This window comes from Nelumbo lutea, chromosome 1, assembly GCF_056320005.1.
Source record: "Nelumbo lutea isolate HS-2025 chromosome 1, American lotus-T2T, whole genome shotgun sequence".
In the NCBI taxonomy this organism is placed as follows: Eukaryota; Viridiplantae; Streptophyta; class Magnoliopsida; order Proteales; family Nelumbonaceae; genus Nelumbo; species Nelumbo lutea.
The window spans coordinates 181,510,482-181,537,928 of NC_142684.1; the positions used below are offsets into that span (position 1 = coordinate 181,510,482).

The 27,447-nt window shown below is 38.1% G+C and overlaps 1 protein-coding gene across 2 annotated transcripts in view; it reads right to left on the reverse strand.

Moving 5' to 3' along the window:
- ATG6 (AUTOPHAGY 6) overlaps nt 1-19,269 on the reverse strand; it is a 28,902-nt gene extending 9,633 nt beyond the window's left edge. Inside the window, exons 1-8 of one of the 2 annotated variants that reach the window (XM_088961217.1) lie at nt 18,881-19,269; nt 17,626-17,987; nt 17,263-17,433; nt 16,629-16,753; nt 16,445-16,493; nt 6,127-6,285; nt 5,505-5,590; nt 4,434-4,505 (exon numbers count right to left, since the gene is read on the reverse strand). In XM_088961217.1, the coding sequence (XP_088817343.1) occupies nt 4,434-4,505; nt 5,505-5,590; nt 6,127-6,285; nt 16,445-16,493; nt 16,629-16,753; nt 17,263-17,433; nt 17,626-17,987; nt 18,881-19,031 (1,175 nt within the window). In that variant the 5' untranslated portion in view covers nt 19,032-19,269. The remainder of the gene's footprint in view (nt 1-4,433; nt 4,506-5,504; nt 5,591-6,126; nt 6,286-16,444; nt 16,494-16,628; nt 16,754-17,262; nt 17,434-17,625; nt 17,988-18,880) is intronic. The other variant, XM_088961218.1, reaches the window with a different exon arrangement.
- Nucleotides 19,270-27,447: the final 8,178 nt, after the last annotated feature.

Consider the following 27,447-nt stretch of genomic DNA (forward strand, 5'->3'; position numbering starts at 1 on the left):
ATCGGCTTATATTCCTTAGGGTCATTTGCATCTATCTTCTTTGGGATTAGGGCTAAGAAGGTAGCATTAATTCCAGGACTTACCTTTTTTTTATCTGCAAATTCTTGAAACACACCAACAAGGTCTTCTTTAATCGCATCCCAACACTCCTGATAAAAAGCCATTGTGAAGCCATCTGGACCAGGTGCTTTGGATCTATCCATTGAAAATACCGTCTGTCTGATCTCTTCTTCACTAAAATCCCTTTCTAACTAGTTTACTTGTTCTTTAGATATCCTAATCCAATCCAAATGTTCACCGGTTTCCTATAGATTGACTTGAAATGATCCACAAACAACCTTGCTATCTCATCTTGATTTGTTACTTCCTCCCCATTCACCTCTAACTTAGCCACAAAATTTTTCCTTCTCCTCCCATTAGCCAACACATGGAAAAATTTTGTATTCCTATCCCCTTCCTTAATCCATTCGTGTCTTGACTTTTGCCTCCAAGAGATTTCCTCTCTCAAAAGAACCTCTTCCAAATCCTTCTTTAAGCTTCTTCTCAAAACCCTTTCTTGCTCACTCATCATCCTTTGGGCTTTTTGGAATCTAATTCCTCGATCCTAAACACTAAATTAATTTTTTGCTCCTCTATCCTTCCAAAGTGTTCCCTATTCCACTCCTTGATTTTGGATCTCAACCTTTTCAGCTTTTTGTGGAATCCCAATCCCTTCCACTTCACCCCTCTTAAATCTTCACCATTCCCCAATCAGGTGCACAAAATCCGGGTGAGTTAACCACATATTCTCAAATCTAAATGGTCGTGGACTAGAGGCTATTGTTTCAGGACTTAACTAGATAGGGTAGTGATCAGAAGTGACTCTGGTTAAGGCTCTAGTCATCAGGTTCCTCCAATTATTCTCCCACTCTTCATTAAATAGGAACCCATCTAATTTTGAACAAAGGGGGTTTTCTTGGAAATTAGACCAAGTAAAATTGGCTTGTAAGAGAGGTAAATCCTTTAGACCACAATTATTAATGAAATCATTAAACTTCCTCATGCTGGATGTAACTGTCCTTTGGGGGTTGTTAGATTCATTACAAAACCTAATTACATTGAAATCCCCCCCAAGACACCAAGGACCCTCCCATAGGCCTCGTATCTCATACAATTCTTGCCACATCTCATTCCTCTCTCTATGTGTTTGGCCCATATACATTGGTTAGAACCCAAGTAAATCCATCCCCCACATTCCTGATCTTTAACGACATAGAGTATCTCCCTATTAGCTCCTCCATTGATTCTACAACATCCTCCCTCCATAATGTTACTAGACCTCCAGAGGCACCCCAAGAAGGAGCTGAGGTCCAACAAACTCCTCTTGATCTCCATATACTTCTAACCCACCTTTTATCCAATTCTGTCAACTTGGTTTCCTGTATCAACACTATGTTCAGTTTCTCTCTTCTTAGTAAGTCTTTAATTGTCCTTCTCTTTCTTTCACTTCCCAGTCCTCTCACATTCCAGTTGATGATTTTCATTAAACACTTCTTTCAAAAAACCCTTCCCAAAAGACTCCACCTTACAGCAGAGTCTTTCTTATTCCCCCTCTCCCACTAAATTCAATGTCACCCTCAATATCTGAAATCAATCTCTCCACTTCTGATCTCTTTTTCCTTTTATTATTATCCTCGGTCTTCCTAGATGATGCATTAGCTTCAGCCACCTCTCCCCCCAACTCGGAACTTCTATAGCGGTCCTTCTCTTGAGAAATTACTACTCTCTCCCTTTAATCTAATTCCTCCTCCTTCTCTTTGTACTCCTCCAACAATGTGCAGATCCTCTCCCATATTCTCTCCATTTCCTCCTACTGTCTCTCTCTAGGTGCCACTTCTCCCTCTCTCAGTTCACTCTCAGAGTTGTCATTCACTCTTTTTCCCTCCAACTGGAACTTCCGCTCGGGATGCTGAAGTATCTGTTTCAAGCACAGAAGGCACATTAGTAACCAAAATCAAATGGACATTCATACCTGTGTTGTTGGGGACCGATGGGACATCATTCAGGGGAGGGGGATGCGCATAAGGAGATAGGCCTAAATCTGTTCCCTATAATTGAGCTTGCCTTAAAGAGTTTATAGTAGAAATCAATACCCTGTAACAATTGAACTATTCTTCCCTTGCTGCCCTTTTGGTATTACATTACAGGTCAGAGTGTTAGAACTTTTCCCTACCGACCTCATATCCTGTTTTTTCCTGAGCTATTGGACTGACTTCCCTTGCGGGTGTAGGCAGCACCTGAACCGCAACCTCTGTCAAGCGATCCAAAAAATTCACAATGTCTTCCTAAACTCTTTGTGAATCATCTTCTTCCTTGTTCTCTTGAAAGAGCACCTCCGTACCCAAGCTATCATCATCAAAAACGTTCCTCGAACTACTCAGATCAATGCTCCCTAAGCTTACGGTATCGTCTGAAACAAAATCACTGAGATCTTCCTCAGAGCAATCATACTGCTTCCACTTCTCTAAATCACCTCGCCTGACACTCCTCGGATTACGTTTTTCCGATGACATTCTGTTTGATCTTTCTGACACAACCCAGTGTAAAGTGTTTCCAGAATGAGTGAGATTCGCTCTTCGTGGTTTTCGTGCTACTGTGCTCAACGAAGAAGATAGATAGTGTTTACCATCTATCGACGTCACCCCTCTGGTCACATGACCTTTTAAAGATGTTTTGGGTCCCTTCGATGGGCTGGTAATGTTCAGCCCATATCTTGTTTTGACATGCTGTTCCCCCTATCCCACCTTAGATAGGCCCACAAAGGTCGGCCCAGTTTTTTGTCCCTTCTTTTATTATTTGGCCTGATTTTTAGAACCTGGGGCCCACTATTTTGAGAAGACCCAGAAAAGAGTATCCGGCCCAGATAGGGTAGAGATTGGGCCCTATTTATTTTAAAAGGACCCAATGTTTCAGCTTCCCTACTCTCTGCCCCCTTCTCACCTTTTCTCAGTCAAGGTGTGTTTAACGAAGAAGCTTTAACGCCATTTATTACTGCTAGTGCATAGGATCTGTCAGGTACCCAGCTACAGACTTGTTGAGCACGTTGTAACTCTCTTCCCCCTTCTCACCATCCAATCCTTTATTGCCACGCAATTCTTCTTCTTCAACCTTCTCATCTCCCTCCCTATGAGCCTCTTTCCAAAGCACAGCTTCAATGGATGAAGCCAGCCAAACTGAGCAAAACTGTTCATAAACTCACACCTCTATCTTCCAAGGTATCTCCTCAGGTTTTACTCCATTTAGTAAAAAGGAAGCTGAGTAGAGGTCTCGCCAAAAAACACCTCCTAAGATCCTCCGCACATCAGAGCAATGGCTTCAGCAATTTCTCTCTCTAGATTTGATCCAGTTCTGTGTTTACCTGCTCCAGCTGTCACTATAAGAGCCTCTTGCTTATTATAGCTCTCCTGGCTAGTAGAACTGTTTATCTTCATTTTTTCTGTCAAGTTTCCTTCTCTTTTAGCACCCAACCATTGCAGCAGTTCACATAATACCCCATGAACTTCCTTCCAGCCCTGACTTTTCCTTCCCTTTGGGAAACAGACCATCTGCTTCCTACCCTGCCAAAAAATTCTGTCAAAAATATGAAAAAGCCTTTAGAATTTCTCTTACATTCCACTACAAATATTCTTCCAGTTTCTGAGAGAAACTCTTTCCTGCTATTTTGTTTGCCTTGTTACTTGCACCTCCCACAAACTCCTTGAACCCTTCAATCACCCCCAATCCTTCTAACAGCACCATCCCTTTCTTTGCTTCCCTGATTTTCAAGCTCAGCTGACATTTTCATCTATGTTCCTCGAATAGGAGCTCCTTAGCTTCAATCTTCAAACTTTTTTCTCCAACGGCCTATCTCCACGAACTCTCCCATCTCAACTCCTCTAACGTAAATGTCCAGAATGTTATTGTTAATACATAAAGAAATCAAATGGAAACAATGTTACCATAGCAGAGAAGACCCTGAAAACCGTTAAGTCATGTGGCGTTGGCAAGTCTTTCTGTGCGGTCTTTTGGGCTTTGGCAAGCTCGAAAGACCGAAAATCGGTCTTTTCCGTTTGGTAACCAAAAGCTGGAAAGACGAGAAGACACACGGAAAGACCTGAAAAGACCGAAAATTCCAATTTTTGGGGAAGTTTCAAGTGAAGCTTTCTAGTCTTCCTGCATGGTAGATAGCCTCTAAATACGTTTTTAAAAGCCCGGTAGACCAAGCCGCTTACCAAACGTCTTTAAAGAAAAGACCCCAAAAGCTCAACGTCTTTTCGTCGTCCGAGCTGCTAGAAGATCTTCACGATCATCACAATCCACCAACAGCTAGATATTCTTTTGAAATTAAAAGCAACATAATTAACCATTAAAAAATGGTAAAGAAATAACCATCAAAAAGGGCAATAAGTACATACAGCTCATACATATTGTTGTTGCTGTCCATAATTCGAGGATAACTTCCCATAGGAAGAATTTTTATTCGATATCTGGATAAAAAGTTGAGGATATCAACAAACAGTCTCATGTTGATAAACATGTTCAAAATTTTGAAGCAAATTCTTTCAAGGAATGAAATGTTTTCACATATCCAAATCAAGAGAGTACAACCCAACATGTTAAGTTGAAATTGTTATTTTTCCTAGATAGAATAATGAAGTTCATCTCAAGTAACTCTTCCTCAAACTTAAGTTTGTTAGGACAAGCATTATGCTCAAAAGCTTTGCCAATACATCAAGACAAAGCCTCAAAATTATGATGCTTGATTAGTAAATGAATTGTTTAGAAGATAGGTGCCACACAACTTCTTTAATCATATAGATGACATGGCCTAATTTTCTGAATTCTGTGGAACTAACAATTGAAATTTTAGATTTAAATAAATTAGTTATTCCATACTACCATAAAACTTTTTGTGTTTTTGTTTATTTGTTTCTTTTCTTTTTCCTTCTTTTTTGAGTCTAGGGGATACCAGTTTAGATAATGCCAATATGTACCAAGGTTTCTAAAATACTTTATCTCACAGCAATAAAAGGGAGCCCAGTGCACGAGGCTCCCGCCAATGCAGGGACTGGGGAGGACAGATGTACGTAGTCTTACCCCTGCACATACAGAGAGGCTGTTTCCAAGATTTGAACCCTGGTCACCCAAGTCGCAATAGAGCAACCCAACCATTGTGCCAAGGCCCACCCTCACTTCATCTCATTGCAATCCAACTATCAAATTATTTAGTGCATGCTTGAAACAACTTAGCTCATAATAAATAGCTTAATAACAAGGTTCTAACATGAAAGTGTTGAAGAAATTAGATCATCTCTATCTCATTAGACAAGGATGTGGTTCAACATAAGATTAGGCATAGTATAACAGTTTCTTTAGTCAACTGGCAAGGACATCCCTAAGAAGGTATGCCCACAAAGAAATAACTATTGGTTGCAGCAAAACAAACAACATGCATGCAGAGAGGTGTATGTTCATTAAAAGGATACTGGAACTTTGGCCGGAAATACTGAGCCATTGTGTGGAGAAGAAGGCATGCTTGACCCCAAGCAGCATTTATCTCATCCCACTCAACCTACATTTTGAAACAACATGGTCAATAAATATGTCAAAAGACCCATATGGAACATAAAATGATGCTAAACTATACAGAAAAGAACAATACCGGCATATATCCTGATCCCAACTACATGTGGAAATAAATGGGGAATATTTCAGTAATAATTTTCATCCTTGTGATGCAGCACATATGCAGAAAACTCTACCACTATTGAACCAAGCAAATAGAGATTTATTCTTGTCAAAAACCTGACAAGCTTCCTTCCTTGTTTGTGTGAGTATAGGCAATAAAGATCCATTTACAGATTTGTTTTGGGCTATCTGCAATATTTGGTCCTACCAACCAAAGAAATTGATGGGCTGGATCAAACCATCTTTTCATGACCTCAATTTTAATACAGAATATCTCCTTAGTGGTAATAGAAGTTACTGCCTCCATGCATTTATAAAACACATGTGGCACAGAGAACAGAAAGGGGATCCAATTAAACAGCAACTACACAAGCACTCCTCATATCAATTATGTACATCCCTAGTTTTGATGCAGTATACCGGTATTTTGGGAAGACGGCCAAGACGAAAATTGTTGATTGTTCCAAATTCTCCATCATGCCAGATAGGAAAGGCATCATTAAGCACATTGGTGCGTTTCAACAATTCCAAATGTGCTTGTGAAACTTCAATCTTAGCCAAAATTGCATCTCTCTCTTCCTGTCAAATGAAAGATCTTCAATGTTAAAATTCCTGGCTTCATTGAGGAAAAAAAACTAAGTAAATATCATTTAGAAACAAGCATTCTTGATTTTCAGAAAACAGAAATGGGCCCATAAATCACAATAAATGAGTGTCATCTAGTTTCTTTTCTGCACTAGGAACCACAAAATGCATCGATTTTATAGAATGCTAATAGAAATCAGGACAATGCCATTTTTAGGAAGAAGTGTTTCAGACACTAAGGCATGGTAGGCACTTCACTTACCTCAGGCGTGAGGCATAAGCCTCAACCCATAGGGCATAAGCCTCACAGCATAGATATTTTTAGTAATACATAGTATGCTGATTTCTATTAGCAAGCCACTTTGTATCAGTGTTGTGGGGGCAGGGGCTGCTTGATGTGATGCCTCTTCCCACACTCTTATAGTACTCTTATTGCTATTAGTAAATACCTTTGCCAAAAATAATTACAGTAAACTTTGTGCAAAAAAAAAAACAACACTAAAGGTTAGGACCACATCCAATCTCCTTTCCCAAGACCCCAGGGTAATGGCCTTTTTTTAAATAAACAGTATCGTTATCCTTAATTGTATACCTCCATCACAAATGCTAAAATACCTCCTTGATTTATATATTTTGCTTTTTATTTATTGTAACTTCTATGCTTAATTTTATCAGTTTATAATTACTTTTTTTTTTAAAGGTAATGTAAAATTGAATTGCTATAATCAAAAAAAGTATACAAGTATAGCTCATTGTACAAAAGCCTCTGTACATATTAACACTAATAAGATCTCCCAAAAAAAATCAACAGCCAAAAAAGAACGAGAACATCCTTTAAAAGTGGATCAATGCTCAGCCGTCCTCTTAGGCTATGTTTGGTTTGAAGGAAAAGTTAGGGAAAGGAAGAGAAAGGTAGGGAAACCTATACAGGGTTTGTGCAGGTTTCCCTTTCTTTCCCTTCCTTTCCTTACCTTTTCCTTCAAGCCAAACACAGCCTTAGGTTACCAAAAATTTATTTTTAATTTTTTGAGTTACATCTTTTAATTTAAATATGAATAAATAATTAACGTTAGCTTGCAATTCATATCTTTAAAATGAGATGACTGCAATTTTTATAATCCCATAGTCAATTCATAACCAGTAAGATTCTTAGGGGCTAATATGTAATAATAAAAAAAAAACTCTCTTAAAAATTAAAAACTAAAATTGAGGCTTGATGGTTTCTTTAACAGGCAATGTGCGTCGGTTTTCCTTTTCCTTTTTTCTTTTTCTTTTCTTTCTCTCCCAACCTCCACATTTAACAGGCTTCCTTTTCCTTTTCTCTCTCCCCCTCATCTACACTTTGACTTATGAAACGTAAGCTTCAGACATGTTGAGTGCATGAGTGTACCTCTACACATTTTGAGGCACACCTCTAAGTATCCTGAAAAGCACCAACTTTTATTCTATGTAGAGAGACTGGGCCGAATGGGCGTAGTAGGATATTTATTTTGTATGCTTATGGGCCTGTTAACTTCTTATAAGTTATTTTAAGTTCATTCTTATCTGGATGCCCCACTTAAGGACTGATTTGTAATTAACCACATTAGTGAAGATTAATAAAAGGATTAGTGAGGGGAGAGAGGAGATGATCGAACCCTCTTCTTCTTCTCCATCCCCTTCTTCTATTCTGTTGTTTTCTTCTTCCTTTCTCACTTTTTACTTCTTTAATCAAGTTTCTTATCAGATTTAGAAGTCAGATTTACTTCTTGGTATCAGAGCAGGTTTTCCCTCTTTTTTTTCTTTTCTCTTTTCCCATACACCCTTCGATTAGGAGTGTGTATGGAAAGATAAGTTCTTGATAGATCAGAGAATATTTTTGCCTAGTTGGTAGAGGGTTTAGAGAGATAGAATCTGGCCGAAAACTGCCAAGAAGTGGAGCTGTAATTTTCTGCCCACAACCCTAGCCGACTAGAGAGCTTTCAAGTCACAGGTCAAGGAGAAGATTTGGGTGTGGCGCCCAGGACTTGGGAGGTGTAGTCTGATCTCTAGAAGTGTGTGGCTGAGACTTGTAGGTGGTTTGGAAGCTCTGGTAGGAGCGGCTACCTCTTCTCTCTTCCTCCCCGACAGATGGGTGCAGTGAAACCCTAGTTTTCGAGTCTCCAAGTACTGTATTGACCTCAGTTAAGTTTATATAGACTAAAAAACTGGTTTTTTTATTTCCATTTGATCAATGGAGCATTTCGGAAGTGAATCAAAGCAGATGTTGGTATCCGGGGTTGGCCCGGTAACTTCCTTTTTTATTGGAGTGACCACAATCAAGCTAAATGGCACCAATTATCTAGCTTGGGCACAATCTATGCGGATTCATGTCTATAGTAGAGGTAAACTGGGATATCTCACAGGCAGTAAGGTGAAACCCGTAGAGACAAGCCCTACATATGAGAAATGGATGCAGGAGAACTACATTATTATTGGATGGTTGGTTAACTCTATGCAGCCCCATATAAGTCAACATTATCTCTGGATGTCTTCAGCCAAGGAAATTTGGGACGGTGTTATGGAAACATATTCACAAAAGTTGAATGTGGCAAGAGTCTATAAGCTGAAAAGTGATGTGAAAAATCTGAGACAGAGGAAGAAGAGTTTAGCGATTTACTATTCCATGCTGAAATCACTATGGCATGAAATTGATGTTATGGTGACAATTGTTTGGGAGAGTACTAATAATGCAGAGACTTTTAGGAAACTAGTGGAACGAAACAGGGCATTTGAGTTTCTTACAAGACTCAACCCTGAGTTCGACATTTCATTACTAGACAGAATATTCTAGCGAAGGATGAAGTCGCTCTTGCTCAGGCATATGCTATGGTAAGTAGTGAAGAGAGTAGGTGACAGGTGGTTGAGGTTGCTCAATGCCTCCTTTTTGCATCTCATGTTCCTATTAAATTTTTGGGGGATGTTGTCCTTAATGCAACCTTCTTGATTAACATATGCCTTCTCAGGTTCTGAGTTTCAAAACCCCATTTAGCCTTCTCTTTCCAAATGGGGATCTCTTTTCTCTTCCTCTCCGAGCCTTTGTATGCACTTGCTATGTACATGTTCATAATCATTAGAGACACAAATTTGAGCCTAAGGCACATAAGTGTGTCTTTCTAGGATATGCCTCCACACAAAAGGGATATTGTTGTTTTGATCCGACTCGTGGCACCCGCTTTGTCTTTAGGGATGTCACATTTGTTGAGTCCATTCCTTTCTTTGGTATTTCTCCTAAGGGGGAGCATCCTGAGGAGCCATTCGCTATGTCTCCAATTGTTCCTCTTCCAGTTCCTTTCGAGTCATCTTCTTCTGATACCTCCCCTTCCACTGTGTCTCCACCACATGTTCCTGCTCTCGTTCCTCCAGCTCATCCTCCTACATTTTCTTCACATCCTGTGCTCCAAAGGTGGTACCAATGGCAAAGATTCAGGCATGGGCAAGTTGTTTCCACTCCTTCCACAGAGCCTCTTACACCTCCCATCACTACTGAGGTAGCAGGTCAAGCCTCCTCTGACCCACCTACCTTCCTAGACCTTGACCTTCCTATTGCCCTTTGAAAAGGCAAGCAGAAGTGTACAACAGCACATTGTATCTCCAAACACCTGTCCTATAGCCTTCTATCCCCTACCAATTACTCTTTTCTTGCCTATATTTCTACCCATGTGATTCCCAGGTCTGTACTAGAAGCCTTGTCCAAACCTGAATGGAGGGATGCTATGATGATTGAACTTGATGCTTTGTATAAGAACCATACATGAGATATTGTGGATTTGCTTGAAGGGAAGGAACCAATGGGTTGTAAATGGGCGTTCACCATTAAGTACCATTCTGATGGCACTATTGAGAGGTTTAAGGCTCAATTGAGTGCTAAAGTCTACACTCAAATGTATGGTTTTGACTACCTTGAAACCTTTGCTCCTGTGGGCCTATGGCCAAGATGACTTATATTCGATTTTGTTGTCTCTAGTTGCTACTTTTGACTGGCCCTTTCACTAGTTTGATGTTAAAAATGCCTTTTTGAATGGAGACCTCCATGAAGAGGTCTATATGTCTGCCTCCAAGGGTGTATAGAAAGGAAATGCAAGGGAAGGTGTTTAAACTGCAAAAATCTATTGATGGTCTCAAATAGTCTCCTCGGGCTTGGTTTGAGAGATTCAGAGCTGCTCTTGTATCCTTTGGTTACACACAAACCCAATCTACCCATACTTTGTTTCTGAAAAGAAGTAATTCTTTGGTGACTTTTCTAATTGTTTATGTTGATGACATTGTGGTCATGGGTAATGACACCCAGGAAGTGATTAAGCTCAAAAGTTTTCTTAACTATGAAGTTGAAATCAAGGATTTGGGGGATCTCAGCTATTTCTTAGGAATTGAAGTTGCTAGATCCAAGGATGGTATCTTCATTTGTCAGTGCAAATATGTTCTTGACCTCCTTGCAGAGACTGGTAAACTTGGTGCTAAACCAACTTCCACCCCTATAGATTCCAATCATAAGCTCTTTGCCACTGATGGTGAATTGTTGCCAGATAAAGGAGTGTTTCAAAGACTACTTAGGAAGTTGTTATATCTCTGCATGAATCGGCCAGATATTTCCTATGCAATGAGTGTTATTAGTCAGTTTATGCATTCTCCCAAAGACATATTTAGCTGTTGCAGAAAGAGTTTTGTGTTATTTGAAACACTCCAGGGAAAGGTGTTCTGTTTGCCAAACATGGACACACGAAGTTGGAAGCACACACTGATATTGATTGGGTTGGATGTATTGATGATAGGAGATCCAACTCAGGATAGTGTGCTTCAGTGGCAGGGAACATTGTCTCATGGAGGAGTAAGAAACAGACTGTAATAGCCAAATCCTTAGTTGAAGCATAATATAGGGCAACGGCACATGGAGTGTCGAAATTACTATGGATGATATCACTTCTGGAAGAGTTGGGTGTTGACTATGAAAAGCGAATGATGTTCTTCTGTGACAACCAAGCTGCTATCAATATTGCACATAATCATGTTCAACATGACAAAACTAAGCACATAGAGGTTGAAAGACATTTTATACGAGAAAGAGTTGCTTCAGGAGAGGTTTGCTTGCCATTTATTTCTTCAGAAGAGCAGTTGGCTAATGTCTTCACCAAAGGTGTACTAAAAGGGAAGCTGGCACACTATATAAGCAAGCTAGGCATGATCGACATCTATGCTTAGCTTGAGGGGGAGTGTAGAGAGACTAGGTCGAATGGGCCCTAATGTCTATTTTATGTTTCAGTAGTAGGTTATTTATTTTGTATGGCTAATGGGCCTGTTTTCTTTTAAGTTATTTTAAGTTTATGCTTAGCTGGGCGCCCCACTTAAAAGCTGATTTGTAATTAACCACATTAGTGAAGATTAATAAAAGGATTAGTGAGGGGAGAGAGGAGATGATTGAACCCTCTTCTTCTTCCTCTTCTTCTTCTCCATCCACTTCTTCTATTCTGCTATTTTCTTCTTCCTTTCTCACTTTTTACTTCTTTACTCAAGTTTCTTATCAGATTTAGAAGTCAGATTTACTTCTTTCTATATTAAGAATCCCTCTTGGAGTCTCATAAGTATCAATTTTTTAATGTATTACCTCCAAGTAGAATGCCCTAACTTTAGGTGGTAGTAGTCACTTCAAATCCCTTTTCCCAAGGAAAAAGAAGTAAATAGTCAAAGGAGAGAAATTTGAGTAAAGAGATAAATGAGAAAATACCATCTGAACTTGCTGACCAAATTCTGCAATCAAGGTTGGCATTAAGAAATACTCCATCCAACATAGCATCTCAACAAGCGTAACATCCATGGTTTCCAACTCTCTTGAGCCTCTCCTAAACCCAAAGCAAACTCTCTTTTAAAGAGCAAAAAACAATGAGACATTGATTTATGTTTGTGTAAGGAGAGGGAGTAAAGAAAAGGAAATCTCTCCTTTAAAGGTGAATCACCCCACAAAAGATCCTTCCAAAATCTAGTTGTATCCCTAGAGAGAGTACATTTTAACTTATATTTCGCAAGAAGGTATTAGAAAGAGTGGAGATAGCTTTCCAAGGAGGCTAGAGAAGATTTAGCAGCTACACTTTCTCATCCATTTACCTTCATCCCATGGATGCTTGAGATACTAACAGTGTGCCACAATTTATTCGAGTCCAATGGAAATCTCCACAAACATTTGCCCCAACAAGGATAAATAGTTTTCCTTCCATGTTGCCAATGTTCCCCTATCGTAAAATTATCCAAAAGCCTCCATCATCATCTTTTATGATATCTGTTAGAGAATAAAAACCTATTCAGGTACCTCACCTAACAGCTTAAGCTTTTAGTTTAAGTGGTTCTCATTGGCATGGTATCAAAGCCTGTTTGACCATGTGGTCTAGTGTTCAATCCTCGTCAGCCCTGTTATAATTAATTAAATTTCAGCAAAAAGGTATGGATGGGCCTTTGTTTGTCCATGTTTCAAGCCCAATGGGTTTTCTTGTGAGGGGGCAAGTTATAGATTAAAACCTATTCAGGGACCACACCTAACAGCTTAAGCCTTTAGGTTGAATGGCTCCTTGAGAATATCCAAACACTACCAGAAAAGGTCCATAGAAAACCTATTAGGTCATTGAGGCATATATCCATCCATGGTAAAAACCATTCTTTAAACTCCTCTTAGTCAATTTTTTTCAAAATTCTTTGTCCATTCCCTATCTGAGGTGAACCAATCTAATCCCTCAACTTTGGCTGTTGAAAAAGAAGAGAAGCTATATAATAGTTTAAATTGATTCATCAAAACCATTGCTATCTCCTCATTTTGAGTTACTTTTGCCTCCAACTAATTTCCTTTGAAGATCAAATCTAGTTATTGCTTCAATTGCCATCTCTAGTTATTATATTCCTTTATTGTTTCATTTATTGCTTTAAGTTTGCCAATCACCTCTATCTGTGATAATATCAAAATTTCCCTTTCTCCAAGATTCACTGTTCTACACTTTCAACTTTCCTTTTATCAACTGCAACTTCTTCCAAAATTTATATCCTTTCCGTTTTGCAATCACCTCCTCCCACCAAGATCTCACATTTCTTGTAAAATACAGGCATCCCAAACACATTTTCTCAAACTAGAAAACAAGAAGCACCATTGCTTAATCTTCCTTGGGATATCAAAATTGGACAATATGACAAGCTTACTGAATACTATCTTATCAAGAGGAGGAAAATAGAAACATACCCAATGTTCTTCCCTATCTAATAGAAAGTAGGAACTTATCTTGCTTAAAGTAAATAGGGGTTGTTTGGAAATTTGACCAACCATAACTAGCATGCAGCATTGGAAGCTCTTTCAATTCACTAACATTGAGAAATTTATTGAATTTCCAGATACTACTACTTGTCTTAGATTGGTTTGAGTTATTGGTCTTATAGGAAATTCAAAGAATATTTAAATCTCTTAAACACCAAGGTCTCTCCAACAAACCCCTAATGGAGCACAAGTCTTTCCTTGAACAAGTTCAACCTGTAGACATTTATCACATACAAACCCATAGTCTACATTCCTCAAGTTGACTGAAAATACAAAACACCCAATAAATTCCTTTATAAAGATGATTTTTCATTGATGCTCCCCAAGAGGGATCTACTACCCAATAAACTGTTTTTAGGGGAAAAATACCCAACTAACATTTTGAAATTGTCAAATACACCCAACCCATCTAACACCAGATCTTGACCATTTTGATTCCTATTAACAAAACAATATCTAGCTCTGCTTTTCTTATTGTAACTTTGACTACCCTCCTTTTCCTGGCACTTCCCAAACCCCTTCCACCTCATTGTCCTCATTTTTATATCTTTTTGGGGGGAAATCTCTGTAACTAATACCTTTGTCCCCTCTTCCTTTCTGTTCTCCCACTCCCTTCTTTGTCATATACAATGTCACATTTCAGGTTTTCAACATCATTATCCTCTATATCCCTCCCCACATACACTTTCACCTTTTATGCATTTATCATCTCCAAATTGAGCCAACCTGTAAAATCATCTACTGGATCCTTCATTTGTTCTTCTCTTCCTCTTCTTAGGAGAGATTTTTAGCTTCAGAGCTACTACTGCAGTTCTAAATCATGGGGGTACTTTGTCTTGGTGTTATTACATAGATTTTTCAGTTATCTACCCAATGTGGCCAAGATCTTGTACAAGATATTCTGAGGGAGTTATGGTCACTTTATTTGATAGGGTCTCAAATGGTAATAGGAATTAAGTCTTTCTATTTTGAATATATTTCAGAGATTAGTTTTAGTTTATTAGTTGCCTTAGGATCCACATTGAGTGTTTAGGTTTCTTTGTAGAGCTGAAGTCCATATTTAAGTTCCCTTATGGATCATACATGGATTTGTCTTAAACCTATTCCAATTATTATCCTTTTTCTTTGAGGAATTGGAGTCTACGGAGGGGAATGTCTGACCTATATATTGAGTCCATAAATATATAAGTTATGTTTTGGTAAATTGTGATTGTGGGAGCTTGCTCCAAGTCTATCTCCCCTTCTTAGCAGCCCTTTTATTATATTCTTTCTCTATTAGTTTGATGATTTTTTATTAGTAACTTTACATTTTTTTATCAGTAACTCATAAGAGGAATTTATTAATTTTAAAAGAAAGAAGAAAAACAAGACATTGTGGAAAATACAACAGACACCAAGTTCTAGACCCCCCAAACATATTACAGCTGGACCCAAAACATACTGTCTCTGAACCCCTTGCTTAGCTAGACCATCTGCCAAACTGCTCGCAAATCTTCTAACCCAATTAACCTGAATAGACATGCCCCTAGAGTGCAATTTTAAATGACTAAGAACATTCCTTAGATGCCAAGATACTTCACCCTTCTTTAGCCATTCAACCACTATTTTTGAGTCACCTTCAATAATTAGTCATTCGATACCCAATTCTTTGGCTTGCTCAACTCCAAAAACAGCTGCCCAAAATTCTGCAGATGCCATATCACCTTGCTCAATTGGACCTGAGAATAGAGCACGTATATTTCCATCTTCATCTCTGATAACTCCTCCAATTCCAGAGGGGCCAGGATTGCCCACACAGCTCCCATCAAAATTCAGCTTCAGCCAGCCACTTGATGGAGGTGACCAGTCCACTGATGCTATCTGTCTTCTAGAAGAGGAAGCAACAATTGCTCCCCAAGATCTGAAAAAAAGTCATCAACCTGAAAGGCTGAAAACAGATCCAATGTTTTAACCCAATGAGCCACCCTTATGGTTATGATCTCGATCAAGACTTCCTTATCCCAAGATATTCTTGAATTTCTTTCCTCCCAGATAGTCCAAACCACTGCTGCCCTTGTACACCTCCACATTAGTCTGCCTCTTTTATCTGTACAACTGCAATAAGAAGGGCTAAACAATCCTTCCAAGCTGACAGGAGGGAGCCATCTGTAACCAAAAAGTGAAGCAAACCAATTCCAAATAAAGCCAACAAAGGGGCAGGAGATTGAGAGATGATGTGCAGTCTCACCATTTAACTTACATAAGCAGCACAAATTGGGGGACACACACCAGTTAGGTCTCTTCCTTTGGAGTTTATTGCATGTGTTAATGCAGTTGTGATACACTTCCCAACAGAAAGCACTGAATCTGGGAGGAATGGGGGAACACCAGATAGCCTGAGCTACCTCACCTTTCAATTACCATTACCATTAAGTGTAAATGCTAGGATCAAGTTCTCTAGCAGTCACCTACACCTTGTTTAGCAAAAGCTTCTAGCAAGGTGTTATGTGTCCAATGAAAATGATCCCTCAATTCTCTAGCCAAGAGATTTTGGATAGTTACTATTGATGTTTTACAGGGTTTAGTCATAAACATTGTTGTCAATTTTGGTTCAGCAATATTAAGTTTGAAAGTTCCTACTTCCATTCTCTACTATTGAGAACTTCGATTTTCTGCTGTTATAAATTCTTCTAGTTTCTATTATGTGCTAGTTTCTGAGAATGCAGGGTTGCATCACACTCAATCCTACACTCTCATACTCTCATATTCTGTTGTGTATAAAATAATCTACCATAAAAACCAATGCATGAATTAAATGAATTATCAAAAGTATGCAGAACAAACTCTAAGTGTCTATTTGAAAAATACCTGATGCGAAGTTAACTGAAACTGAAAATTATTGAACTCATGCCAGTACCTGAAGATGAATTCAAGCAAAGAAAAAGTAGTGCTTAAAATAAAAAATTTTCAAAATAAATACATAAAGAGAATCTTAGAAATATTATACCACATGTAACTATTGTCAATTACAGTAAAAGACATCCAGACCTACCGTTCCTCCAGTTCTTTAAAGCGTTTGGATTTTAATTCCAAATCCTTCAGTTCAGCATTTACTTCTGAACATTGTTTCTCAGTTTCTGCTATTGCTGCTTCAAGTCGTCGCTCTTCTTCTTCAACCTTTAACAGTGTTGAAAAGTCAATGAAAAAACCAATTGACATCAATTGACAAGCGAAACATTATTGATCAAAAAAAAATTGACAAGCAAAACATAATATTTCAGACCATTTTAATTGGCAAGCGTGTTTAAGAATAGATATATCAATGAATATGCTTTGCCACACCATTCTTATGATTTGTACAGAACCTCTTTTGATAGTCACTGACTTTATCTTTGAAGTGATTTTGCCGCTATTTGTAGCCTTGCCTACATATTTAGATCTTTCTCCCAATTTATAACATCAATATAAATTGCAGAATTTGGTGCTAAATATTATCTCTTACAACTCATTTCAGGAATTTGTTTCCCTACATTTTAATTTATCTATAGTTTTATTATTTATTCTTGCAATTCTGAAGTTCTTTTGGAGCACCTTATATAAAATATCATTATCTAGACTTCAGTGCTATTAGTGGTAATATTAGCTAATTTTCACCTTAAAAATTAAGGATAGAAGTCAAATAACACCTTTGATTTCTCTCGAAGAAAATCAGCCTCACTTAGAACATCACGTGTCTCCCCCTCAAGGCGTTGAAGGCAGGCTTCATATGCTTTAATATCCCTATTTACATCTTCAACCTCTTTGTCAAGTTTATCAGATAACACACGCATGCACTCCAGACACAAAGGCTGCTCAACCTGGCATAAAAGAAAGAAAAAAAATGAAACAAAAGAATTAAGAAAAGGTAGGTTTATAGTACCAACAGAAACCATACCAAATATACTTCCAATGCAGTATTCTAGGTAATAGAAACATGCATTAAATATTTAGAAAGATGAAAATAATGAGAACAAAAGAAAAACAGCAACTCTGCATTAGTTCTTTTATACCTGTGTTTGAGTAGTGGCAATTTCAAATGCACGCTTCAGGACAGTTATAGTCGAGTGGAACCCAGCATTGTTTGGCTGCAAGGGGTTATTAGGGCCTCCCCCTGGAGATGGTAAATAGGCCCCACCTCCATCAGAAGCAGACTCACACTTGTACATGGAAGCAGCTGCGGGTGGCAAAACCACAAATGATTCTTCCATTGCTTTCCCACACTGGCTGGCATCAGGCTGTGTAGGTCCACCACGAGGACGAGGAGGGACCCCTGGTGCATTGCTCCTTTGCTTTGGCAGCACAACAAATGAATGGTCCATCTTGGTTGAACCTAACACACTGCCCGCTCCATGGACTGAAGAACCCTGCATGCCTGCATATGTTCCCAGATGCAGTGAGATAAATATAAGATACCGAAATTTTCTCTCATGTCCAAGGGTTTACCAAAGAGTAGACATGTCCATCTTCTCCAAGAATTGCATTTCATATGATTCTATATTTCTACCAATGCACATGGGCAATCAGGAGGCCACCATATAAAGTGAACAAAAAAAGGGAATATAATCTGAGAAGCGAAGTTAAAAATGATATAGAATGCAAAGCTGCTCAATGAATATGGGGTGAAGTGAAACTGATTTCTGCCCCAGCACCCTCCCCCCCGTGGCAGCTTTATAAAAAGTATAAAGAAAGAGATGAAATCGAATATGAATTCTATACATCCCGAGAGAGTTCAAAAGTCAGTGACGATTATACTTGTAAGCTGATTTCGACGGTTTAAAGGGAATTTCGGCAAGATAAATAAGACAATAAAAGGCAACCAGGTTATTCAACTAGTAACAAACAAATCAATTAAATTTTGATACAAGTAACTACCCAAAAATAAGTAATTCAAAATAATAGGTCTAAATTGAATTCAAATAAACATTTACTAGAACAATTAAGATAAGGATACAACTGAAGCTCCACGGAAACACCAAAAACTTCCAAAAAATTAAAGAGATGCTCCTCATAATTTCCGATTGCATAAGCATAAATATACTTAGGTTTTTATGTTCGACGTAATTTAGCTTAGAATTCGACTGGAACATGGAAATTCTATTGGGTACCAAATAGGAAAAACTAAAATTTTGCATATACGAAAGCCTAAAGCAAACTGGAATGAGAATTAAGAGAAGGCAACGATTAATTTACCAATTAAGATGATAGCGAACAAATTAAAATAAAATGGAGCTTAAGCTGGATTTAAAAAACTAAGAAACCCCTAACCAGATCGAGAAGATGGATCGTTGAAGAACTTGTCTGCATAAGAGTCGACGCCTACAATGCAGAGAGCGTGGCGACAGTTCTGGCAGACCCATCTCGGTAGATTTGGATCTACAGGGAAGCCCCCTCCTTTGCCAGGGAGATCGTCCTTCATGCTCGTCCTTTTTCCAGGTTTCTAGGGTTTCAATTATCTGTGCACAAACGAGAGCGAGAGAGATTTTATTCCTTCACTAAGAAACAAAATCAAAGTGGTTATTTACACGTTACAGTTACATCGTCGAGACCGAAATTCCTCTCGGTAACGGTGGATGACCAGTATGCCCGAATCCCATCGGATCGGATCTTCTACCATCTTTCTTGGATGGAGGGAAAAGACAGTAGCAATAATTCTCAATCAACAATCATACCTGGATATGATATTTGGCCGGATCCGGGCCCCACATGGATATGATGAATTGATGCCTTACCACAGTTGTGGCAATAGTCAATACAGTTCAGACACCCCGATGTTCTCAATATACGGCTGGGATGTGCTGTAGGGTGCGCTCTGTGGAGCATCAATGCGAACTCGTGGCAATAAAAAACTAAGAAGGCTAGCATGGTAGGGATCTGCATCCGCTACCAACAAAAAGCTCGCAACTGCAGTGGCACATGGGGGATATTTCCTTGTCATCCATGGAAAATGATTTGGCTGGTCGGGATGTGTTGGGACGGTATGTTGGTAGCTGGTTCAAATTCAGTTTAGCTTTCTTGATTCGAAGAGTTTAGATGGGCTTCTACATGGCCCATGCATCGGAAACAACTCCAGATTCACAAGAGGATCACTCCGGATAGTTCTGTTTACGAATAAATCCAAACCGATCAAACGACCAACCCTAGTCGGTCGGGTTTTCTTCCTTATCGGTCGGTTTTGGGTTGCAAATGTGAACAAATTGATAATTCGGTTAGGTTTTGGCTTTCACACAACTGAGTTATCTAAAAATATATATATTCTGAAAATATATCTATTAAATGTAGATATTTTAGTTTTAAATAATAAATATATATCTGAAAAAATATATATTCTGAAATATATCAGATATATATTTCCAAAAATTATAAAGCATATATTCTGATATATTTGTATATGTTTTGGTTTTAAATATATATTTCCATAAAATATATTCTAAAATATTATATATAATATTAGCACTTTGACTTCATGTGCATTGTGTAAACTTGGAGTTGGTTGAAACCCAAACCGACTCAAACCGATCATATCGGTTTTACTTAATAGAGGGTCAGTTTTAGTTTAATCTATAGGTAATCCGACCAGATCGGGTCGGTTGAAAAAACACTAGCAGACCGACCCGTGAACAGCCCTAACTCCATATATGCTATCAACACTCTTCACACATAATGCAGTTGTAATGTCATGTGGGTTGGGATGTGGGAACAAATTGTGGGTAGCAATGTAGCATATCCAAGCACCAAGAGGATGGGTTGCAACCTTATGGGCATGCTCCGTGGGGAACCCATCATGTCTCAAATTTGAAGATTTTCTTAAAATTGGATTTATCATGAAATTTGGTGATGTGAAGTTGCAATGTATAATCATCGAAGGAACCAATGTTCTCTTTGCACTTGTGTTTGTGTTCTATCCACTATTAGGGGTGGATTCGAGCCGAGCCGAGCCAAATAGTACCAGGCTCGAGCTCGGCTCAAGCTAGAACCTTGAGATCGAGCTCTATTCGAGTCAAAAGTTCATAAGCTCAAGCTCGATTCAGCTCATTTTATATTTTATTATAAAAATATTTAGAAAAAAATATTTTATAAAAATAAAAATTATATATAATTTTTCTATATTTAAAAAATTAAGAATTATAATAATTAATAATTATAATATTTGTATTATATATATACTATTTTCTATAATTTTATTATATATATTATATATATTAAATATCACATACATACACATATATATATAGTCAAGCCGGCTCATGAGCCTCACGAGTCGAGTTTTAGTAGGCTCGAGCTCGGCTTGTTTAATAATCGAAATCATCATTTTTTTAGGATAGTACAAAAGTTTTGTTTTTAGTTTTTGGTTAAACTAATACTATTAAATATAGCTCTATGAATAAAACCACATGGTTCAAAATAGGGTTAATGGCTAAGTGATCCTGTATATCTATATCTATATATCAGGAGTTATAATCCTATGATGTCATGAATGTGGCAAAATGTATAGTTAATTATATGTATTTCTTACATACTATATTATATATTATTTTTGAAGCATTTATTTTCATTTTCAAAAATATGTATATAATTAAGGGACACAATCACACCATGTTCCCAATTCAATGTGGGGATGTGCTGTGGGGCATTGTTGAGCGCCCCTTTGTGGGGTGCAGATGTGAACTCTTTTTTTTTAACCATGAAACATATACCACGTCAATTGCCCAAATGGTCACTTGGTAGTTGCCACCCCTCCACATATGAGGCATGTGCTCAAATCCACATAACCATGTGCTCTCCACTCTATGGTGAGCCTCAACCGTGCTCAAATCCACATAACCATGTGCTCTCCACTCTATGGTGAGCCTCAACCGACTCTACCCTATATCAATTTCCCACTAATGTGCAGTACGAAGAGAGAAAGATTGTGATGACTCTCCACTCATCTTATCTTACTCAAAGTACTAAATTCAAATGTAGTGGAAAAAAAGAAAAGAGAGAGTGGGAGATCGTGATGACTCTCCACTCATCTTATCTTCTCCCTTCCTATTAAACTTAAGGCTTCATTTATTGCGGTGGAAAAATCCTCAGTGTAAAAGTCAGTCCATCTGTTTAAAATTTCAATGGAACGCTGGTGATATCTAATCTGATAATCGATTTTAATATACATCATAAAATCAATGTATCATTTACACCGATTCAAGATGAAAAAGTCGGTTAGAAAAAAAAAAAAAGTGGTTTACATCATTTTTTTATGTAAAGTTTACATTGGAAACAAATAGTCGAAAAAATGGACCGCGTGTGAAATTTTACACCGGACCGGGTTTGAAACCTAAATTAGTCCATTCTAATTGTAAGGGTTGAAAGTGTAATATTAATTATTACTTTCTATTTCATTTAATCCCCTCTCATTAAGCCTATATTTAAGGCATTAAATATCATTTTCTCTTATTAAATCCTATATTTAAGTTATTTTTCATTAATAAATGCTACTAATTAGATATATGTTGATATTTTTAGCAATATAAACCGATATGTTTTAAACTAATTAAAAAACAAAACTATTCTTTACCCAAGTGGTGGGTAGGCAATTCAACCATCTAAATCAAATTGATCAACCTATGAAATCATAGTTAGGTAATAAAAATTTAAGATAGTAATAAATATAGAAAATTACAAAAATGTTGAAAAAATAGGCACATTTATGATATTTTTATTAATTAAATTAAAAGATAAATGTAATAAACAATAATTATTTTTATTGATAATGAAAATAAAATACATAATTTATAACCAACAAAAAATGAAATATAAAAATTAATAATAAATAGTTCAACTTCTGGGTTTAATGTGTTAACCTTTAATGTCATAAGTAAATAATAAAAATTAACAAAATATAAAAATACATAAATTTTGCAACAAAGAAAAACATTTAGGCACATGTATAATATCATATATTTACTATATTAAACAAAAAGTAAGTGTGACAAATCAGAATTATTTTTGCACACAAAAAACAAAAAATATTATATATCTATAAAAGTGCGAATGGGGGGTTTGTCTTCTGGAATTTTCATTGGATAATTTTAACCCTAAATCTTGAGGTATTTTAAGAGCATTCATGTAATTATAATTTGATAAAATTTTTCACATTAGTTGACCCACAATTAAAGACTAACTTTTTGCTTTGACTTAGAAACAACCAACTATAACTTTTGGCTAGGGCTGTTCATAAGAAGACCCAAACCGACCAACCCGGTCCGACCCTATCGAGTCGATCGGGTTTTCTTCAGCACCGGTCGGTTTCGGGTTATAAAAAACCATAAACCGACCCGACCCGAACCAACTTAGTAGTTAGTTACTAGTTAGTAGTTACAACCTACTTAGTTATTCACTTCTGAGTTCATCAGGAGATATGTTGTAAACATTAAAGATGACCCAAGACCCATCACTCCATCAGTGAATAAAAAAAAAGTACATGAATAAATGTTTGCCTTAAATTTCAGTATTTCACCACTACTTATCTATAGTAGAAGAGAGCATCTTCTTAGCTTTTGTTGAATCCAACCGGCTTTGATAGTTTCATCCACCCATTATATAGTTTCCTGTAGATTGAAATCTTACTCTAGCAAATAGTACTCTCAAACTCTACTCCCTCCACAAAATCTGGATCCATAGATGGGCCACAAAACATTAAGGAAATGCTAGTTTCTTTTGGGAATGCAGAGCTAGAAATGAACAGCAACTGAGTCACTACTATGTAGAGTCGAAACCGAACCAAATCAACTCAAACCGATCAGGTTGGTGTTGCTTAACACAGGGTCGGTTTTGGTTTCAATTTCAGGTAACCCGACCAGATCAGGTCAATTGGAAAAATATCAGTAAACCGACCCAGCCCAACCCGTGAACAGCCCTACTTTTGGCGTTACTTTATGGAGAGGTTATGGTAGAAAAGACTATTCTACTCTAGATAAAATAGAACAAGGCTCAAATTGCAACTGGCTAAAGATGCAGAAATTAAGGACGGTTTTGATAACCCAACTAATATTTCAAGGGAACTCCAACAATTAAATTTGGAGGCTGAAAAGTTTAAGGATCGATATATCAGAATAAATCAATTAATACTTTGAAAAAGCAATGGTTCTACAATTTATAAATAAAATTTTCTATATTTACTTTATACTAGCAAAGACATGTCCATCGCCATACACTTGCCAAGCCAACTTAGTAGGGCATCTATGAAGACAATAGGAAAAAAAAAAACACTCATATATGAATAATATAGAAGATCACATATAAAGCTGACCATAGGACCACAACTGTGAAACATCTTTTACTTAAGGGATACAAATCATAGTCTATATTTACTTCAAGAAACTAAAAAAGAATATAAATAAGTTTAATAAATCCACATCTCCCACATTTTCAGAGAAAATGATCACATTCTTTCATGGAATTGGTCAATTTTTTTTATATAATTACTTGATTTTTGTGTCATTTAAATAAGCTACAATTGTGTGACTTGATACCGCTGTAAGATGTAATTGGCTAAGTGTTGTATATTTAATGGGACCTAGCTAGAAAAAAGCCCACAAAATCGGATGATGAGATGACTTCTGGCATGTGGTTTTCGAGAATTTATCAAAAGTTCTAATAAAACTTCACTTCATCCAAATATATAAAAGACATAGTTGTTGTCATATTTCATTCTCCATGGATTCATGGAACAACTCATTGCATAATCAGTTAATATTTTAAATAGGATAGGGAACAAATTATGGGGCACCAAAACCAAGCACTTAGCCTATCTGGAACATAGATTATTTTAAGATATCTCATTCCCACTTCTCCTAATATTGGCCTAATAGATACATACCAATGTAGGGCTAGTTGTGGAGGAAACCATAGGTTTGGGAAAAAAAAAACAAGAAAAAAAGTATTCTTATAAATAAAACAACTCAAGTTTTGTGGTATAATGTAGAGTGGTCTCCAAGCCTAAAGTGTATTGATAGCATTGGCGTTAGAAGACCTTAGGCATTATTTATCTTATCATGTAGCTTGGAGATTTCTACTTTTTTATGGCAATTTCTAAAGAACTGGAGACTTTCTTTCTTTTTAGCTACATATTTTCTTAAAACTAAAACCATCTTGAAAAGACCATTCTTTTTCATTAATTTTATCAATATAGATGAGAGTGAGGAAGAGGAAGAACAAAAGCTTCTCCACATGGGAAATGCATCACAAGGCTCAAATAATTTTCGTGAGCTTATCTATATATCTATATCTGTCTCATTAATTAATTAAGTCCTCCACCATATGCATATGAAAGGTCTCTTAATCTTTATTTGCATGGGGGCCTCTCTCTCTCTCTCTCAATATTATACATAGTAGGAGGGGAGATATTACAACATTTACTATTGAAGGGGTGGAATTAAGAATGATTTTGTATATTAAATGAGTAATGGTAGATTTTAATCAAGAAAATTAAGATATAAGAGAGTTAATTTTATGAGAATTACGGGAGATAAGTGAAACAAAGGCCAGGGTTTCAAAATTTGAAAATATGGGAAATGGAAAACATTACAAGCAATAGCATTTCCTATGCTAATTATTAATTACTTAAAAGGAAAAATTGCAAAACCAACTTATGACGAAAAACAATTATAATACAAATAAATAAAAATGTATATGATGAGGGGTGATTTGGCCTTACCTATGAATAGAGGACACATGGACGCGACCTTCCAGTCAGGCAATGACTCAACACTCCTCACCACCTTGGCAGACTGGGCCACCTCGGGTACTTCAGTCACTTCGGATAGAACCAGAGCCAGGGGACCTTGGCAACCGAGGTGACACATAGTGGATTCTAGAAGTTCGCCAGCTGTTCCCGAGCCTTTTGGGATCATGCCACGTAGCTGTAGGACTTATCCTCATCCCGCCTGAATCGGATGGACGTGATAAGCCTTATTAGCTAGCACGTTGGCAACCTTCCGAAACGGAACGGACTCCTACCACCCGGTTCGAAGATCTCGAAGAAGCTCTTTTGGGCTCATGGTAGTTCAACTATATAAGGACATTGACTCCCATAGCACAAGGTACACACGATTACTTGCTCACTAGCTATCCTATACTCAAGCTTTGAGCTCACAACCAAGATTACAGTACTAACTTAAGCATCGGAGCAACCTCGTTGGGTTTGCCACCCCGAGTTTTGTGATCTGTTTTCTTGCAATTCGAACTAGCTCGCTACGTGACCAGCCTCCAAATAACCTTCTAGCTAGGAGCTTCCAGATCACGCTCCATCAATTGGCACCGTCTATGGGAACTACAATCGAAAAGCCAAACCTCTATTCCCTACTCTTTCACCCATTTAATGGCCTCTACAAACAACACCACGAAGAGCGTCAACATGACCACCTTTGGGGGACAGGAACAAACTTCAGCCAGTTAGGAGTTACCCACAGTTTGTATCAGCCAATTCACTATCCCCCTCACTGTTTCGGGGATCCCAACTATGTCAACACAGTAAACCTAGTCCTGAACCCAGCTGTTGAACGTTCCCCTGCCCCAGGTAAGCGCTACTTTCTCCATGCCAGAACCCTCAGTGCTCCCTCCTAGGTCGTGCACCAGTAGTTTGACGAACTAGCTCATAGTGTTCAGACTATGCAACTACAGATGCAACAAATGCATCAGTTTCAACAGTTCTAACAGTACTACTTCTACCAACAATACCAGCAACAGTTTCCACCACCGCAGTCGAACCAACATCAAAATCAACATCAGAACCAATACCATAATCAAAACCAACAACGGACCTGCTAGTATTCGCGTACACCCCTACCTTCTCAGAGAAAGAACCACAAAGATAGGCCCAAGGTTAGTCAACATACGAGGACTAATTAGCAACAACATTCACTGCTTGAGAATCATGGATCGCAAGTCAACAACCGCCAGCTCGGGGCAAGAGGCGCGGGCTCGAGACAAGACCCCTCTGCCCCTCGTAACCATCAGCATCAAGTTCACGACCGAGAAGACGTCGAAGAGGTAGGAAGCCACTTCTACCTAACGACAGTGTTTGGGAGCAGGAATGAACCAGAGTCGAAGTAGCGAAGACATCGCAAGACGCGCCGGTCTTCCGCCAGGAACAGTCCACCATCGAGAAGCAGTCAGCCACTAGAACCAAACAAGGTGAGGGAGGAAGTGAGCTCGTAGCTACACAGTCGGCTCCTGCATTGTTGAGGAGGCCCTCCCCCTTGTTAGCCGAGATACTAGCAGTCCCACGGCCAAAGGACTTTAAGACACCTACATTAGAGATGTTCAATGGGAAGTTCGACCCCAATGAACATGTCGACGCATTCCAGTCACAAATACACCTTGCTGGAGCAAACAAGGCATGCATGTGCGTAGCTTTCTCCACCACCTTTAGAGGATTAGCCAGGTAGTGGTATAGAAACATAGCACCAAGCTATATCAAATGTTAGGCTCAGTTCACTAACATGTTCACTACCCACTTTGTCACTAGTAAGAAGTGTCTAAAATCACAAGAAAGCCTTTTGAACGTGGTTTAGAGGAGAACGAACCAATTCGAAGCTACATTAAGCGTTTCAATGAAGAATGTTTGTAGATACCAGACCTTGACATGGCTATGCGCCTCACTGTAGCGCGAAAAGGAGTACAGCACAAGGAGTTCGCATGGTACCTCGGAGTACATCGCCTAAGGACGATCGAGGAGTTCCTCGACTATGCCAAGCGGTTCATAAGCACATAAGAAGCTCTTGGCTCAAAGGTAGAGATCCGATAGGGAGAGAAAAGGAAGAGAGAAGATGAAGGAGCGAGTAGCAGCAAGT